At 39.8% G+C, this 14,838-nt stretch overlaps 3 protein-coding genes across 5 annotated transcripts in view; 1 reads left to right on the top strand and 2 right to left on the bottom strand.

Annotated features, from left to right (window-relative positions):
* The window catches only part of si:dkey-103i16.6 (SIRT1 domain-containing protein), a 12,385-nt gene extending 11,127 nt beyond the window's left edge, over positions 1-1,258 (bottom strand). Inside the window, exon 1 of the mRNA XM_005934206.3 lies at positions 967-1,258. The gene's annotated coding sequence lies outside the window, so the exon portion shown is untranslated. The remainder of the gene's footprint in view (positions 1-966) is intronic.
* Positions 1,259-3,689: 2,431 nt separating this feature from the next.
* tmem263 (transmembrane protein 263) lies at positions 3,690-9,967 on the top strand. 3 transcript variants are annotated; one of them, XM_005934202.3, is made up of 3 exons: positions 3,690-3,904; positions 5,165-5,235; positions 8,656-9,967. In XM_005934202.3, the coding sequence occupies exons 2-3, from the start codon at positions 5,169-5,171 to the stop codon at positions 8,949-8,951; spliced, it is 363 nt and encodes a 120-aa protein (XP_005934264.1). In that variant the 5' UTR covers positions 3,690-3,904; positions 5,165-5,168; the 3' UTR covers positions 8,952-9,967. The 3 variants fall into 3 exon arrangements, with proteins under 3 accessions (XP_005934264.1, XP_005934263.1, XP_014192927.1); XM_005934201.3 differs by lacking the exon at positions 3,690-3,904 and adding an exon at positions 3,911-4,261; XM_014337441.2 differs by lacking the exon at positions 3,690-3,904 and adding an exon at positions 4,268-4,784.
* A 1,351-nt stretch (positions 9,968-11,318) lies between these two features.
* On the bottom strand, positions 11,319-14,425 carry LOC102305827 (zona pellucida sperm-binding protein 4). Its single transcript, XM_042225682.1, is given in 9 exon segments — positions 11,319-11,797; positions 11,878-11,953; positions 12,041-12,203; positions 12,499-12,691; positions 12,779-12,939; positions 13,018-13,115; positions 13,208-13,392; positions 13,585-14,089; positions 14,092-14,425. Coding segments are annotated over 9 exon segments (1,770 nt in total). The 5' UTR covers positions 14,380-14,425; the 3' UTR covers positions 11,319-11,696.
* Positions 14,426-14,838: the final 413 nt, after the last annotated feature.

The raw sequence follows: 14,838 nt of genomic DNA, 5'->3' as shown, positions 1-14,838 counted from the left end.
CTGTGTTCACTGCATCATTCCATGTTTGGCACTGATCACCACCTGCACTCATGTATATATCTATCTACGTAGCACTTTTAATTCTTATTTTCATTTTCATGTCTATTTTAGCGTAATTTATGACAGTATGTTTGCACTGAAGCACCGCAGCAATTTCCTAATGTTGTAAACCTGCTCAACATTTGGCAATAAAACCCTTTCTGATTCTGATTGGAGGCACATAAGGTGTTAAGAGATAAGCAATATATGGTGGGTTCAACGCAAAAAATAAATCTTAAAATCAATCCTAAGATGCAGGGGAAGCTACTGAAGAGAGGCCAGATCAGAGGAATATGTTGCATCTTATGTTTTCTGTTAAGAAGGTGAACAGCAGCATTTTGGACCAACTAAAGGTGTGAAAGGGAGGCCTGATTTACACCAACAACAGTTGAGCTGTAATAAAAGCACATATAACATCCAGGGTGCCAATGCTTATTTCGGTTTCTCTGTCACAGGTGTTGATTTGCTTTTTCTGGACAAACCCCGATGTATTTTGAATGCTTGTAGCTCAGAAAATCTTTACACTGTCACTAAAATGATGGGGGAGACATGTTAGCGTGAAACTTTCCACATTTTGGAAGCAGACATCTAGATAGGCCTACCACTCTCTCAGAGAGGAAAATCAGCCCTTTCTTCGACTTAGCATAAGTGCAAACTACGTCAGATCACACTGAAAATGTGGGGTTTTAATTCACTTGAAGGGCCCATGGACTCGTTTCATGAAACTGTATGTGGATCCATTTAGTAAAAAAAAAAAAAAAAAAAAAAAAAAGCTTTCCCTAAAACCAATTTGACGTCATTTCGCTTCATTCTGCAGGAAACCATGGAAATTGATATTAAAAGATGGAAGTGCAGTGGTAGCACTAACAGTAATGCCACTGAAAGGTTATAAGAGGGCTTTCATTTCATTTGCATGTCATTAGCTACCTGTGTCTTTCCAGACGGCAGAGGTTCTGAATGACGAGCAGACGACGACGACACACTGCAGACTTTTGTTGAGCCACTCGTGATGTTTTACATCCAAAAAAATAAACGAAAACTTTCGAGCTTCCCGTAAAATGTTAAAGCGTAGCCCTCCAGCTGCGGCAGCCAAACAAACAGCTGTTTAAACTGTATTAAGGGTGTCTCCTTCTTCTCAAAGCCATACAGTGAGGTTGCACGCAGCCTGAACGGGAAGTTTTTACAGAGCGAGCTGTCACTCTGCTGCCGTTTCCGGGTACTAAATTACTGTGTACGAATACAGGCGGGAAACTGAACAGGAGTCACGTGACACCACGTTTCCGGTAAAGTCCTATTCAAATTAATAGTAGGTCTAAAAGTCACCCAGCGATACATTTTGGATGTTCAAAGAGGTGTTTGTAATCTTTTTGGAGGCTGTAGCTTGATTTGCTGATATCATACAGAGAGATGTTTCCTTTATTTAGCCTGTGCTCACAAACATGTGACAAGACCAGTAAAGACACAAGCAAAAAAAACAAACAAACTTGGCCCTGATTAAACCCCCATATTATAGTACTATAATAGTTAAAAGAAATTTTAAAAAAATAGAAATTAATTTAAAAAATGAACCAAAACTAAACATTTTGTAAATATAAAAACTATCATGACTGACTACAACAGTAGTTTCTCTTTGCCAACATAGAAAGGCTGTGTTTGACAGCACTCATTGGATTGATCGATACGCAGAAAAATGGGAAAGTCCAAGGAACTCAATTAAGATCTAAGAAGGATAATTATAGATTTATACAAGTTGGGAAAGTCTCTTGGAGCCATTTCTAAATAGATTACAAGATCATTAATTCAAGATCAACAATTTAAACATCTTGTTCTGGCAAGACAAGGCCATGACAAGATATTCAGATCTGTCATCTGTTTGTAATGTCTGGAAAAGAGCCAAACTGTTACCCTCAGACGACAGGAAAAGTTTAGGAACAACCCAGCAGCCACCGAGGCTCAAACCTGCCATGACCTGGAAACTGCTGAAACATCAATGTCCTCTGCCCACAATTAAGTGAATTTTGCATCACTATGGAACAAGATTTTGTCAGTCAAGAAACAATCCCCTGCTCTAGAATCAACATCTTCAAGCTTGACTGAAATTTACAGCTGTCCATGCTCTGAAGAAAAGTTTTATGGTCAGACAAGGAAAAATCTGAGCTCTTTGGCCACAATGACAAGAGGAATGTTTAGTGGAGTAAAGGTGAGGCTTTTAAATCTGCAAAGTCTGTACCAGCTGTCAAGCATAGTGGTGGTAGCATGTTGTTTGCAGCTATTTTGCTACCAGGGGTACTGGTACATTACAGAAAATGGACAGAATAATAAAGGAGAACTCCCTTTAAATTCTTCAAGTTTACCTCAAATCAACAGCTTGATAGTTGAAACTTGGACAAAATTGGGTGTTTCAAATGGACAATGATCACAAAGACACATCAAAACTGGTTTTGGAGTGGAAAATGCAGGCAAACATTAAGCTGCTATAAACATCTTTCCAAACCTTTCCAAACCATAACTCTATTGAAAATGTGCAGACTACACCTGAAAGTTAGGTCCATGTATCAAACCAACAAATTTCAATTAACTACCAAGCGTGAAATGAAGAGTGAACAAATATCCAACAGAAGCTGTAACCAAAGCTTTTTGATGGCTACCAAAAGCATCTGGTCAAGGTGCAACTTGCTAAAGGAGACTTAACCAAGTATTAGTGAAGGTCTATGAATATGCAAGCCTGTATGTGTACTTTTGACCGAGTGTGGATTAGACTACTCCAGGGGTAGGCAACTCCAGGCCTCGAGTCCTGCAGGTTTTAGATGTGTCCTTGATCCAACACAGCTGATTTAAATGGCTAAATTACCTCCCCAAAATGTCTTGACATTCTCCAGAGGCCTGGGAATGACCATTTGATTCAGGTGTGTTGAAACGGGGTGATGTCTAAAATCTGCAGGGCACACGAGGCCTGGAGTTGCCTACCCCTGGACTACTCTTATCTTAATGTTGCGATAAATGTTTGGATAACTTTCACAAACTCTGTGACAAGATTTAAAATACAGGACCTATACCCTTATTCACTTCAGTTCGGTTGATACTAAGTTTTTAATGTGTATATTTCTAAAATGAATAGCTTATTATCATATTTCATACCACCTTTCACCTTTATGCCTTTACGCACAGAGGTTGCATTTGTTTTCAGGTGAGACGTGACCATCTATTTAAGATAGACGATCTCTGGTAAACCTAAACATGTACGTCACTTCCGCCTCGAAGGGAGGAGGCGGTCTCGAGGTGTTTATGTCCGTGTCCCATCCCACCAAAGTCTGGTTGTGTTTTGAGGCTGCGTATTATTTAAACCCATTGTTTCTACTACATATAAATGTATATTTCGAAATACGGTGTTCCCAATCATATCCAAAATAAAAACATTTTTTAAATGTGAAAACAACCCCCTGTACACTTCTTAACCGTTTAGATATAATCGGAAAAGACTGTTTAGGTTCTTAAACGTAAGGGCCTCACTGCATTATGAAATTATGCTAATTAATTTCGGAAACATGTCAAAAAGTGGACTAAAATTATAAACAGGAACAGTCTAATTTTAGATCCAGTACTTGTGAGCCGTGTGTTTTTCTAACACGGAGCAGCAGCTGGGGATCCATCTGCAAACAAGTCTGTTTTTTTATGGGTGGAGACTGAGGTCCTCCTCCTCCAAAAAAAAAGAGTCAGACAGACAACACAAGCCCGCTTCGCCATCAGCAGCTTCATTGTTGAGGATTTTGGTCATTTTAGAAATAACTGTGGTCATTTTTTTTAAAGAACACAGCCTTCCCCCAAAAGTGGGTCGCTCTCTTTGCTAGCTGTACGCTCGCGCAAGGTAAGTGTTGGGTTAGCTGTTTGGGATTCAGTTTGTTTGATGACAGTCAGCCATGAAAACTTCAGCAGAAGCACGAGCGTCACTTTTGAAAAGAAAAAAAGGAAAAGGAAAACACCTCAGCCATATTTCCTTAAAACAACTCCCGAGCGAAAACACCGCAGACCCTTACTTTATACGGGACGGCTAGTTTAGAAATGACGACGCACTGTCGACTATTAGCGGGAGAAAGCTGCTGAAAGTGGCGTTTCCCTGGGGAGAGATGTGACGTTTGAGCTAGAAGATTCTACAAAATAACATTAATCAGCGCGTGACGTTCAGGCTCCGCGTATAAGTCACACAACTATGACGGTTATAAAGGTTAGTAATACAAGTTAGCGTACTCTTCGAGTACTGACTGGAAGTTACTGTCGCATTTTGCACGTAGAGCTCGATCTGTTTGAACCCTACACAGAGTTGTTTCCACGACAGCTTTCAACCGTTGTCCGTCGTTATGTTTACAACCCATTTAAAGAAGATGTCTTTTGAGCAGGTTTTTATAAGTTCTTAATGGTCTGTTTTTGAAATGGCCCTTTATTTATTATGTTTGTTGTTTTGGCCAACGTCTGTTCTGAAATAGGCTTGTGCAGACATGAAAATGCTTTAAGTAGTTGTGCACAAATTAACTAACGAATTCAACAATAGAATTGGAGTGATTTGGAGTGAAGGTGTACACAGTTCATATTTTATCTCTTTGTGCTTTTTTTTTTTTTTTTAACCTGCTCTGTGAGAAACACCTGAACAGGTCCGCCTTGTTTTAAGGATACGGAGCACGCCCAAAGCAAGCTCCTTTATTTTCTGTACACATTGTGCATCCAGCAGCCCAGTTATTTACACTGACGTTGTAAGTTAAAGCTCTCTTTGTAGGCTGTCTTACATACATACATATTTTATTTGGAAGAAAGGCTTTCAGTAAGCTCAAAACATTGTCACAGACGTCAAAACTTACACCAACGTGTCTGTGGTGGAGCAGTTTTGCACTATGTACTTTGTTGTTCATAATGTTAAGGACATAAACTGAAAATACAGCAACTTATCACATTCAGCATTGCAGCTAAACGTGCTTCAACATGCACGGAAACACTTCAGTCAGTAACAAGATAACCTTCAATAGTTTCAGTGGGATTTTCAAGTTAAGGCAGTCTCTGTTTAGCTGTAGTTCAGTACACTTCATATCTGCGTTGCTGTGTGACATGTTGGTAATTGTGTCACTTATTTTCCCAGAGAGATGAGTCAGGCAGAGCAGGCGCCTTCGGACATGCCTGCATGCCATGAAGATGAGCCAGCAGCTGCAGGTAAGTATAGCGGGACACCTCCTTTGACGTATGCTAACACGTCTTTTAAGCTTAGCATAGTAGCACACTGTTTGGTTAAAGATGTACATGTGGGGGAAATTATATGTAATTAGGACTGTTTTTACCACAGTGATTAGCTGTTTCTCCCGGAATCAGCTATTAAGGGCACTGTAATTTTATTAAAATTTGATTAGCGGGTGTTCACAGGGTAGCCTGTATACAACAAAGAGATTTTAACTGCTCTGTTTGAAATCCTCATGTGCTTTTGCTACAGTTTGTCAAAACTGGGAAATGTTATAATTAAATATCCTGTATGAAGGGGGAAAGTCGTAATGGCTGTTCCACACCGCCAACATGTTTTCTATAATAGCATTGCTGTACTGGGCAACAGTGTTGTCTACATTTATACTCTTGTTGGTGCGTCACCATTACTCTGCCAAAGTCCAACTCTTTGTATTGGACTTTTATCTAATAAATCTTGAACAGCGGTTACTTTTACAGAAACACAGGTAGGGCTGTGCGATATCATTGATATTGTCGGCAATAACAGTGGTACAAATTTTTAAAATAGATAAAGATATCATGTTACGATATATTTTCTATGTTTCTTGGTACTCGCAAAGAGACTAGCCAGGGATGCGTGAGAGCAAGAGCTTCCTTTTAGCCTCCAGTGACAATTTAGTACCTATGAAGGGAGGTACTCCAACCGCCTCTAAAATATCACAGTACTTTGCAAAATATGCAAGAAAGCAGTTTCTGCTAAAGCTGGCAACAACAAACTTCTTTCACCACTTGAGGCAAAAACACACCGTTGAGTTCAGCCAGATTATGAAAGAGGAGATGCTAACACCTGTGGATGTGTGACCCAAATGTCAACATATGACTCCACTGAGCCTTGCTAGTTGCACTTCATATGACAGGAAAAGCAATCAGTAGATGGAAATTACTGATGTTGTTACATGGTGAAATAGCAGGTTTTGAAACAGCTGGTTCATCCCACGTATAGAAAATACTTCAGTTTTCATTTATTTTTTTATCATGTGACATATTTGTGCAGGTCCTAAAGAGTTATAAGGTTACATTACTTTAGTATTTGTTTGTTATTATTAGCTATTTGCTTTGAATTTCCAGTGAAAAGCACAACCTAGGCTAAATTTGGGCTAAAATTTGTCTTCTGCTCTGTCACTGAATACAATGTCGTGTCACTGCTATAGTGCTGCTGCTGCTGCTGCTTGTGCCAACTTGTTTCAGTAGATTTACATTTTAAATTAGGAAGTGTGTCATTAACTATACTAGCTCGTTGGAAAAGAAGAATGGAAAATGCCTTTTATTTACTTATACTTATAAATTCTGCTGGATGTAAGCGTCAGTAAAATGTTCACCTTTCTTTTTCTTTTCTTTTTTAAAATTTCATCAGAAATTTTATTGCAATTTTTACCCCAAGTAGGACTGGTACTTGGGGTAGAATGGAACTGTTATACTCTTAACTGAGCACTCAAGGCACTTTTCACTGAAAGACACACACACACACACACACACACACACACACACACTGCATTTTTTGTCACATGCCTTCAAGAGCTTTTGTAACAGTCACACACGTGCAAGCGCACGCACGCACGCAAAGACATGCACAAGCACACGCACAGAGACTCCAGCAGATGCATTGGGGCAATTTGGGGCTCAGTTTCTTGCCCAGGGCCACATTTATGCTGGAAGTGATAGTAGAGCTGTACGATTTAATTTGTTTCCAAAACCCCGCAGTCAGGACATGCTATATTGTATTTAGATAGAAGCTAGCGAGCTAACTCCCTGCTAACTTCTAACTCCGTTAAATGTCATAAATTCCGTTTTCATGGATGCCTGGATGTTAAACTCAATTGTTACACCTGGTAGAGCAGAACGCTGATCATTTTATTAAAGATGAAAGACTTTAGACAGTTTTTCAACTCTCAGTAATGCCATAGTGATCGTTTGATATATGGACCTGCAGCGGAGTTTAGACCCAGACACGGCTAGTGACGTCAGACTGAACAACCGGATAGTCGACGTGTCGTTTGAAGCTTTGTAAGATCACAAAAGCCGCAGGAATAAGTAGCAGGATTTAAGAGTGTAATAACGGACTGAAACAGAAGATGGCAGCACTGCATGTACAAGGATGCCAGCTGCCGTTAAACCCCGAAGAAGAAGAAGCTGTGTCCCAGAATTCATAGCGCAGCCCAGCTCAGTTTCCAACAATGGCGGCAGCTAGTTAGTTTTAATATTACTCTTATTATTCTTTCTGGGTCACAAAATAAACGTTTAACATATTTTCAGGCGAGAATGTAGCTGTGTAAACCTCAAATATCTGCTCAGTTTATCAAGACACCACATATTTTCAAAAGCGCTCCGACGTTTTCGGAGACATCTGTTACCCACTAGCTCGATAGCGAGCCGGGGGCAAGGCTCACTGGAGCCCGTGAGAACACCGGCAAATCGTTTTCGAAACCCACCGCTGTCTTTCACTACTCAGGTTAAACATACATAAGTCACTTAGATAACTTAAAAATGTTATTGTTTGGCTTTTTTAGTATTTTATTTGTTCCTGAGATTAAAGTTATAGTTTTTACACAGCTGAATAAACGTCAAGCAGACAACTGGTTATCAGAAGTGTGAGACACTCGAGAATATACTCCGGTGTCCTGTTATATTTTAGATAGCAAGGAGTTTATTAAACTTCACCGAAACAATCTGCAAATTTCATAAAAATTTAATAAACTATCTTGTCTTTATTTTTAGTTAGCAGTCTTTCGCTACTCAGGTTAAATATATGGAAGTCACTTAGATAAGTTAAAAATCTTATTGTTTGGCTTTTATCAGTATTTTATTTGTTCCTGAGTAAATCTGTTTGGCTGAGATTAAAGTTATAGTTTTTACACAGCTGAATAACGTCAAGCAGACAACTGATTATCAGAAGTGTGAGATGCTCGAGAATATACTCCGGTGTCCTGTTATACTTTAGATAGCAAGGAGCAGACTGCTGAGTTTGTTAAACTTCACCGAACAATCTGCAAATTTCATTAAAATGTAATAAACTATCATCTTGTCTTTATTTTTAGTTGGCACATATCTTAAACACTTAAAGCTGTAAACTAATGATAGTTATATAAGCGCAAATGCATGCTGGTGCAATAAGCTGTACGTTTTACGTCCAATGGATGCATGACCTGATTAGTCGACTAATCGGTGACTAGTCGACTATCAAAATAATCGTTTGTGGCAGCCCTAGTGCAATTATGTCACAAATAATTTAGATTTATATGTGAAGCAAGAATTGTTGCTGTGGGTGAAGTGTTATTTTGTATAATATAGTTCAGGATGGCTCAGAGGATTTAAAAAAAAAAAAAAAAGTAAGATGATATTTTTGATGTTTTTAATCAGACAACAAGGACCATCCAGTGGCTCAGCCGGGCATGTTCGGCAGATTGGCGGGGGGCTTATACGGTGCCACCAAGGGAGCTTTGGGAGCAACAGTAGGCGGTGTGACCTGGATAGGAGGAAAGGGTCTGGACCTCACCAAAACTGCTGTCACCTCCGTAGTCGCCGTGCCTGTGATGGGAGTAGGACTGGTTAAAGGGGGAGTGTGTGCTGTTGCTGGAGGAGTAACTGCTGTCGGCTCCGCAGTAGCCAGCAAAGTTCCTATAGGGGGAGGCAAAAAGAAGGACAAGTCTGACTGATGCAGAGACGCTCAGCTGAGTGGTAACGCTGGCACGGCGTTTCACCTGATTCAGCACTGTTGAGCAGGAAAAGAGCAACGTGGGACTCAGAAGTTCAGTGTGCACGTTTTGCTGTTGGTTTTGTTTTGTTTAGTTTCATGTGTGTGTTTGTTGGTAAAACCTACATCCATAAAATGAAATGTCTTTTTTTGTATAGAGCGGCATAATAAACACTCCACTGCTGCTGTTAAATGCAAACACCAGACCTTTCGGCTGTGCCAATAAAATGTTCGTATGATGTTCAGTGATGGTCCGCTACACTGCTTCCATTAGTAACTTTTGTACGGGAGGAAAACCAGCACTTATGAAGTCAAATTTACTTGCCAGACAATCAGCGATCTGTGATGATGTGTTTATTCATATTTTACTGTTAACTGGCAAACACTGTTACTTTATGTGGAAATTCTTAGGTTTCCTTCATGTCCTTTCATTTACTCAGTTGTTCACAAATCAGAAGGTATGTCTAATCAAAGATATATCAGACCTGTAAAAGTCATTGCTGGTTGTTGATATTTCATTGGTGGGTTCTTGTCATACCGATCCTGATTTATTATAATAAATACAGCATTAAAGTCTAAAATTCAGAGCTTGTTAATTGCAATGAAACCTTTTCCTGTGTCATACATTCACTACTTCTGTTATTTAAAATTTTTCCACACACTGTCTGCAGTCCAGTAAAGTTTTCATCAGTGCTTTGTTTGTTTTTTGTTTGTTACTTTGTTTACTGCTGTGTGGTAAAACTCTGACAGCTGGATTTCTTGGAATTACATTCTCAGTTTCAAGTGTACATTTTAAGCTGAAAACCTGTGAAAGTGCATACCTTTGAGCTCCAGTTAAGTAGCTTTCAGGCTTTGTATCATGGAGAACTGAGGTTCCACAGCTTTTGTATGATCAGTGTTACAGATTGTTAGAAGCCTTTTCAAACATGGCAAATATATACTTAGAATTTTTTTTTGTAATAAAATATCTGAAAGTCATTTGTTTTCTGTTTCCTCTGTTACTAAATAAGCTTTAATATATGTAAGACCAAATTATTGCATTTACTAGCGTTACACTATAAATACATTTGTGATTTAAATTCAGAACTGCACCAGCATCTCTGAACATTCATCAATATATTTTGTAAAATTCATGTCACAGTTTAAAGCAGCCTTATTCCTTCATGTTTTTGTTGTAGTCTACTAATGTTACTTTAAATAGAGGGCTTTAACATTTATTTTATTTTTCTTTTACCACATTTGTTCGTGGGTTTTTTTTTTTTGTTTTTTTTTTTTAAGCACACTGAAAAGGCACAATTTTTATTATTTATTTTTCAGTTTATAACATACACTTCAGTAACTATACTTTGCTAGTATTGGGTTGGACCCACTGTTGTTATCAGAACTGCTGTTTCATAAGGTAAATTCAATGAGGTGCTGAAAATTACTCCGGGATTTTGGTCCGTATTAACATGATAACATGACGGAGTTACTGCTGATTTGTCAGCTGCACATACATGTGTGACAGTCTCCCAGTCAACCACATCCAAAAGGTGCTTTACTGGATTGAGCACCTTAGAATCTCTCACCTTATTATCTTATCCTACTGGCATCTGAATGTTACAGCCGACATCAAATCTCTCTCTTCATAATTTTTCCATGTAGTCACTGGATTTTTCCAACCATTTTCTGTAAACCTGAGAGATATTTGTGTCCAAGTAAGTCAGCAGTTTCTGAAATACTCTGACGAGCGTGTTTAGAACCATCAACTATGCCACATTCGAAGTTTCTTAAATAATCTGTCTTCTCCATTGTGATGATCAGTTTGAACTTTAGCAGACCACCTTGACCACTTGCACCTGCCTAAATGCATTGAGTGGCTGTCATGCCATTGGCTGATTAGATTTTTTCATTAGCGAGTAGTTAAACAGGTATACCTCACAAAGTGACTGGTGAGTGTGTATTACGCTAATCCTTCTGAAGATTTTAAACTTTCTGCACAATTTTCACCTTAGTTTATAATTTGGAACATAAATTACGTTGCAAATTTATTTAATTTCTGTTTACTTTTGATCTCCCCAGTCCTGTCCGTCTGGTCTCTATGTGTTCTGCCTCCATGTTGCCACGTTCATCTCATCGTCCCTGTGTCTCCCCAATCTGTCATGTCTCAGGATCTGTTGTTTAGCTTTGGGTTTTTGTCACCTGTTTACCAGTTATAATGCTGTGATTGTGAGTTTAGTTCTGCATTCTGGGTCCATATACCTGCTTACAGATTTGCTGTGAACCAATATCTAATATCTTGTTTTTGTTTGTTTGATAACAGACACCTTCCCAAAATCATTTTGGGAAGGTGTCTGTTATCTGTTAATCTTTTCTAAAAATTTTCTTAAAATAAAGGGATGTGGTTGGGGAAAGATGACTTTTTGTATTTTATGTAGGATTCATTATAAAGGCATGACTTGGGTACTACAGAAATTGGTTCTCCTTTTTAGGAATGTCACTGGTAAAAAAGGTATAGTACAAGCAAAAAAACAAACTAATTTACATCATGTTGGAGCCAATACTTCTTTAATATAAATCTCAATGACATCATTAGACATATTTCTTCCTACAGCACACTTGAATTCTTTTCTCCTACATTATAATCTAATTTCCACTTCATACTACTAATAACCGTTTCATGTTGCAGATTTTTTTTAACTTGTTGTTCTCAGCAAAGTTCTTGAGGTCAAGCTGTTAACTGCTCGGGAGCAGTCATGATCAGTGGCCCAGAGGAAACCACAGTCTTTGGTTCATTCGTCTTTTGGTCTTCAGCCTCGACATCTCTCTCTACACATGGAAATAGAAACATGATCAGATTGAAGGTCATTTTGCATTTGAATCTTAGAGACTATGAATTTATATCTTACTTGTCCTGTGGCATGCTGGCTCACAGCTGACAAACTGTCCGCTAACACACACGGCTGTGCTACAGTGAATGTACAGCTGAAGGAATAAGGATAAGCGTGTTGGTTAAAAGGGAAAAATATTTAGTTAGTGCAGAAACACTGCTCAAACTGATGTACTAATTACCTTTTCATGCAGTGGGTCCATTCCCTTCTGGTCCTTTACTGAGGAACCCACAAAGGTGAACATTTTGAAAACGAAACGCCGGTAATGACTGGGGAAGTCCAGGCCAGAGTTAGCACTCACTGGTACCAGTGAGGACAAGTAATTATCATCCCGGTATGGACATCTGGATGGAGTGCATGGAGAACAATTTTATTTAAGAGAACACTAGCCAACAGTTTTTTTGTCTTCAGCAATACCAGCTACGGGTAAGATCGATTATAAATAATATACTGTGTGTCCACTACAGACGAACCTTTCAGCTTATTAGATTATTGGATGATTTATCAAAACCATGTCTTTATTTCATTCCCAAATATTAATAAAATTATTTTTCTTCAAAAATCTAGCATTAAATACATTTTGATTAAAATTCTACATGTTGTCACAAACAGGACTGAGAACACTGGTATCTTATTTACCCGTCTATCAGAATGTCCCACTGGGGGAAGGAGTGAGGGAAAGGGCTTGTGGTTACCCAACAGCGACCAAGAGTCAAGACAAGCATCGGATCTGTCTTTTTGAGAAGCTGAACCTCCACGTACACAGGGTCCCTCAGGACTTTGGTCACAGGGTAGTCTGCTTCCGTATAGAACGAAGTATAGGCCACATCCACTGTGAGAGCAGACACGTCAATTATTATTACAAGATTTTACATTATCTTGCAAACGAATGGACTCTTTTAAGTTGGAATACACTTACATTCATTACAACCCTTTGTAAGGCATCGTCCATTGGCCAACCTCAAGACTACATTAATGGGTCCCATAGCAGAAACTGGCAGAGGGGGATTTTGTAACGGTAGGATTTCTACAATCACAGTTTCAACATCGGTGCCGATGTACCTACACTGGAAGATGAAGCTGAAAAAGAAAGTGATATCATGCTACACAGTCCAAAACTTTAATTTAATGTCAGGACACTCTAAAATGTTTACTTACTGAAAGTGACTGTCTCGGGTAATAGATCCACGAGGCCCAACCCCCACCTGATATGAGGAAGTCATTCTGTTCTCATAGATTATTACACCAGGCTCCTCCTGCAAAAGGTTAAACGTGGTTGGTAAGATAACAATATTTACAAATATACCCTGCCTGACTGGTGGAAAAGTAGGAGAATACACTGTTTTACCATAAAGGTAGTGCCACAGGTAGTAACAGGAAACTGATATATGGCAAAGGCTGAATTGGAGTCAACATATGAACAGCCAGGACCACCTGTTGCCAGCGAGATTGTCTGGAGGTCAAGGTGGGGTAGAGTAACATCTTTGGCGACAACAACAACGAATTGGGCATCCCGAGTGCACTGGACAGTCACTGGTGATAAAAAAAAAGTTGGCAGATAAAGGATTTGATGTTGCTGACAAACTGTGAACAACATAAAGATTAAGAACACCACTTTTACTTGAATATTTTTAGTGTAATCAGACTTCAAGGTTTTGTTGACAACAGCTTTGTATCAATTAATATAAGCCATTTATTAGATAAAACAAACCAAAGAAACCTCACCTGCCTTTCCAAAGTAGCACTGATTGCCATCAAAACAGCATTTTATGGATTCACACTGAGCACCTGAAATACCAGTAGTTCCGCATGGGACTCTCACACTTCTTTCCACATCACAGCTCTGAGCAGGTGGCAGCGTCGGAGGCACCTTTTGATTCTGTGGGACTTTTGGTTTTTGGGGAAAGTAATCATCGGATACTTGAGGAAAAGGTGGGACTTGCCCTTGAGGGAATGGCCGGGGAGGTGGTCGAGGTTGCTGGGGATTTTGTGGTATAGGAGGGATGTGCGGTGGAGGTGGAGGCGGAGGTGGTTTCTTGGGAATCTGCCACGGAGGAGGCTGATATGGCGGAGGTGGAGGAGGAGGTCGAGGCTGTTGAGGATCTTGCGGTGGAGGAGGTCGGTATGGTGGAGGGATCTGAGGGTTCTGGGGCTTTGGATGAGGAGGAGGCGGATATGGTGGAACTTGAGGTTCCTTGGGTTTCTGCCATGGAGGAGGATTGTATGGCGGAGTGGAGGAGGTCGAGGCTGTTGAGGATCTTGCGGTGGAGGAGGGCGGTATGGTGGAGGGATCTGAGGGTTCTGGGGCTTTGGAAGAGGAGGAGGCGGAAATGGTGGAACTTGGGGGTCCTGGGGTTTCTGCCACGGAGGAGGACGGTACAGTGGAACTTGAGGATCCTGGGGTTTCTGCCACGGAGGAGGCGCGAATGGTGGAACGTATTGAGCCTCCACCTCTGTCCCAGCTAAAGAGCCTAGCCAAGCTAGTGCCATGAAAAATTTGGCACTCCAGAACTTTGCCATGGTTTCTCAGCTGTCTGATCTGGACACTTCCAAAGTGCACAGTTTCAGTCAGCTGTACCATTTATTTGCTACCAACCCTAAAGTTTTTTTTTCTTATAAACCCACCTCCTCAGGCAAAAAAACCACCAATCAGAGCTTAGCAACTTTCGACAGTCAGAAACATTTAAATATCTGTTGACAAATCCAAAATCTGGGTCACACAAACCTTTTAAAGGTCTTCATAGCCTCAAATTGTATCTGTCACCAAATGTTTTTAAAACTAACACTGCATGGATCCAAACTGATAGCATGTCAGTGCAGCCTGATTTCGCAGTGACAGTTAAGTCCATAAATATTTGGAGAGAGGCTACTTTTTTTCTAATTTTGGTTCTGTACATTAACGCAATGAATTTTAAATTTAACAACTCAGATGCAGTCAAATGGTAGACTTTCAGCTTTAATTCACTGGGTTGAACAAAA

The sequence above is a fragment of the Haplochromis burtoni genome, unplaced genomic scaffold, assembly GCF_018398535.1.
Source record: "Haplochromis burtoni strain Fernald_Lab_line unplaced genomic scaffold, NCSU_Asbu1 Contig_179, whole genome shotgun sequence".
Classification (NCBI taxonomy): Eukaryota; Metazoa; Chordata; class Actinopteri; order Cichliformes; family Cichlidae; genus Haplochromis; species Haplochromis burtoni.
Note: the sequence above shows the minus strand (reverse complement) of the source record. Positions and strands in the feature narration are given on the sequence as shown.

Bases quoted from the DNA above. Each gene is read 5' to 3' on its own strand.
- tmem263 (XM_005934202.3), top strand. From the start codon at position 5,169: ATGAGTCAGGCAGAGCAGGCGCCTTCGGACATGCCTGCATGCCATGAA. The intron at 5,236-8,655 runs GTAAGTATAGCG...GTTTTTAATCAG, and splicing joins AGATGAGCCAGCAGCTGCAG to ACAACAAGGACCATCCAGTG.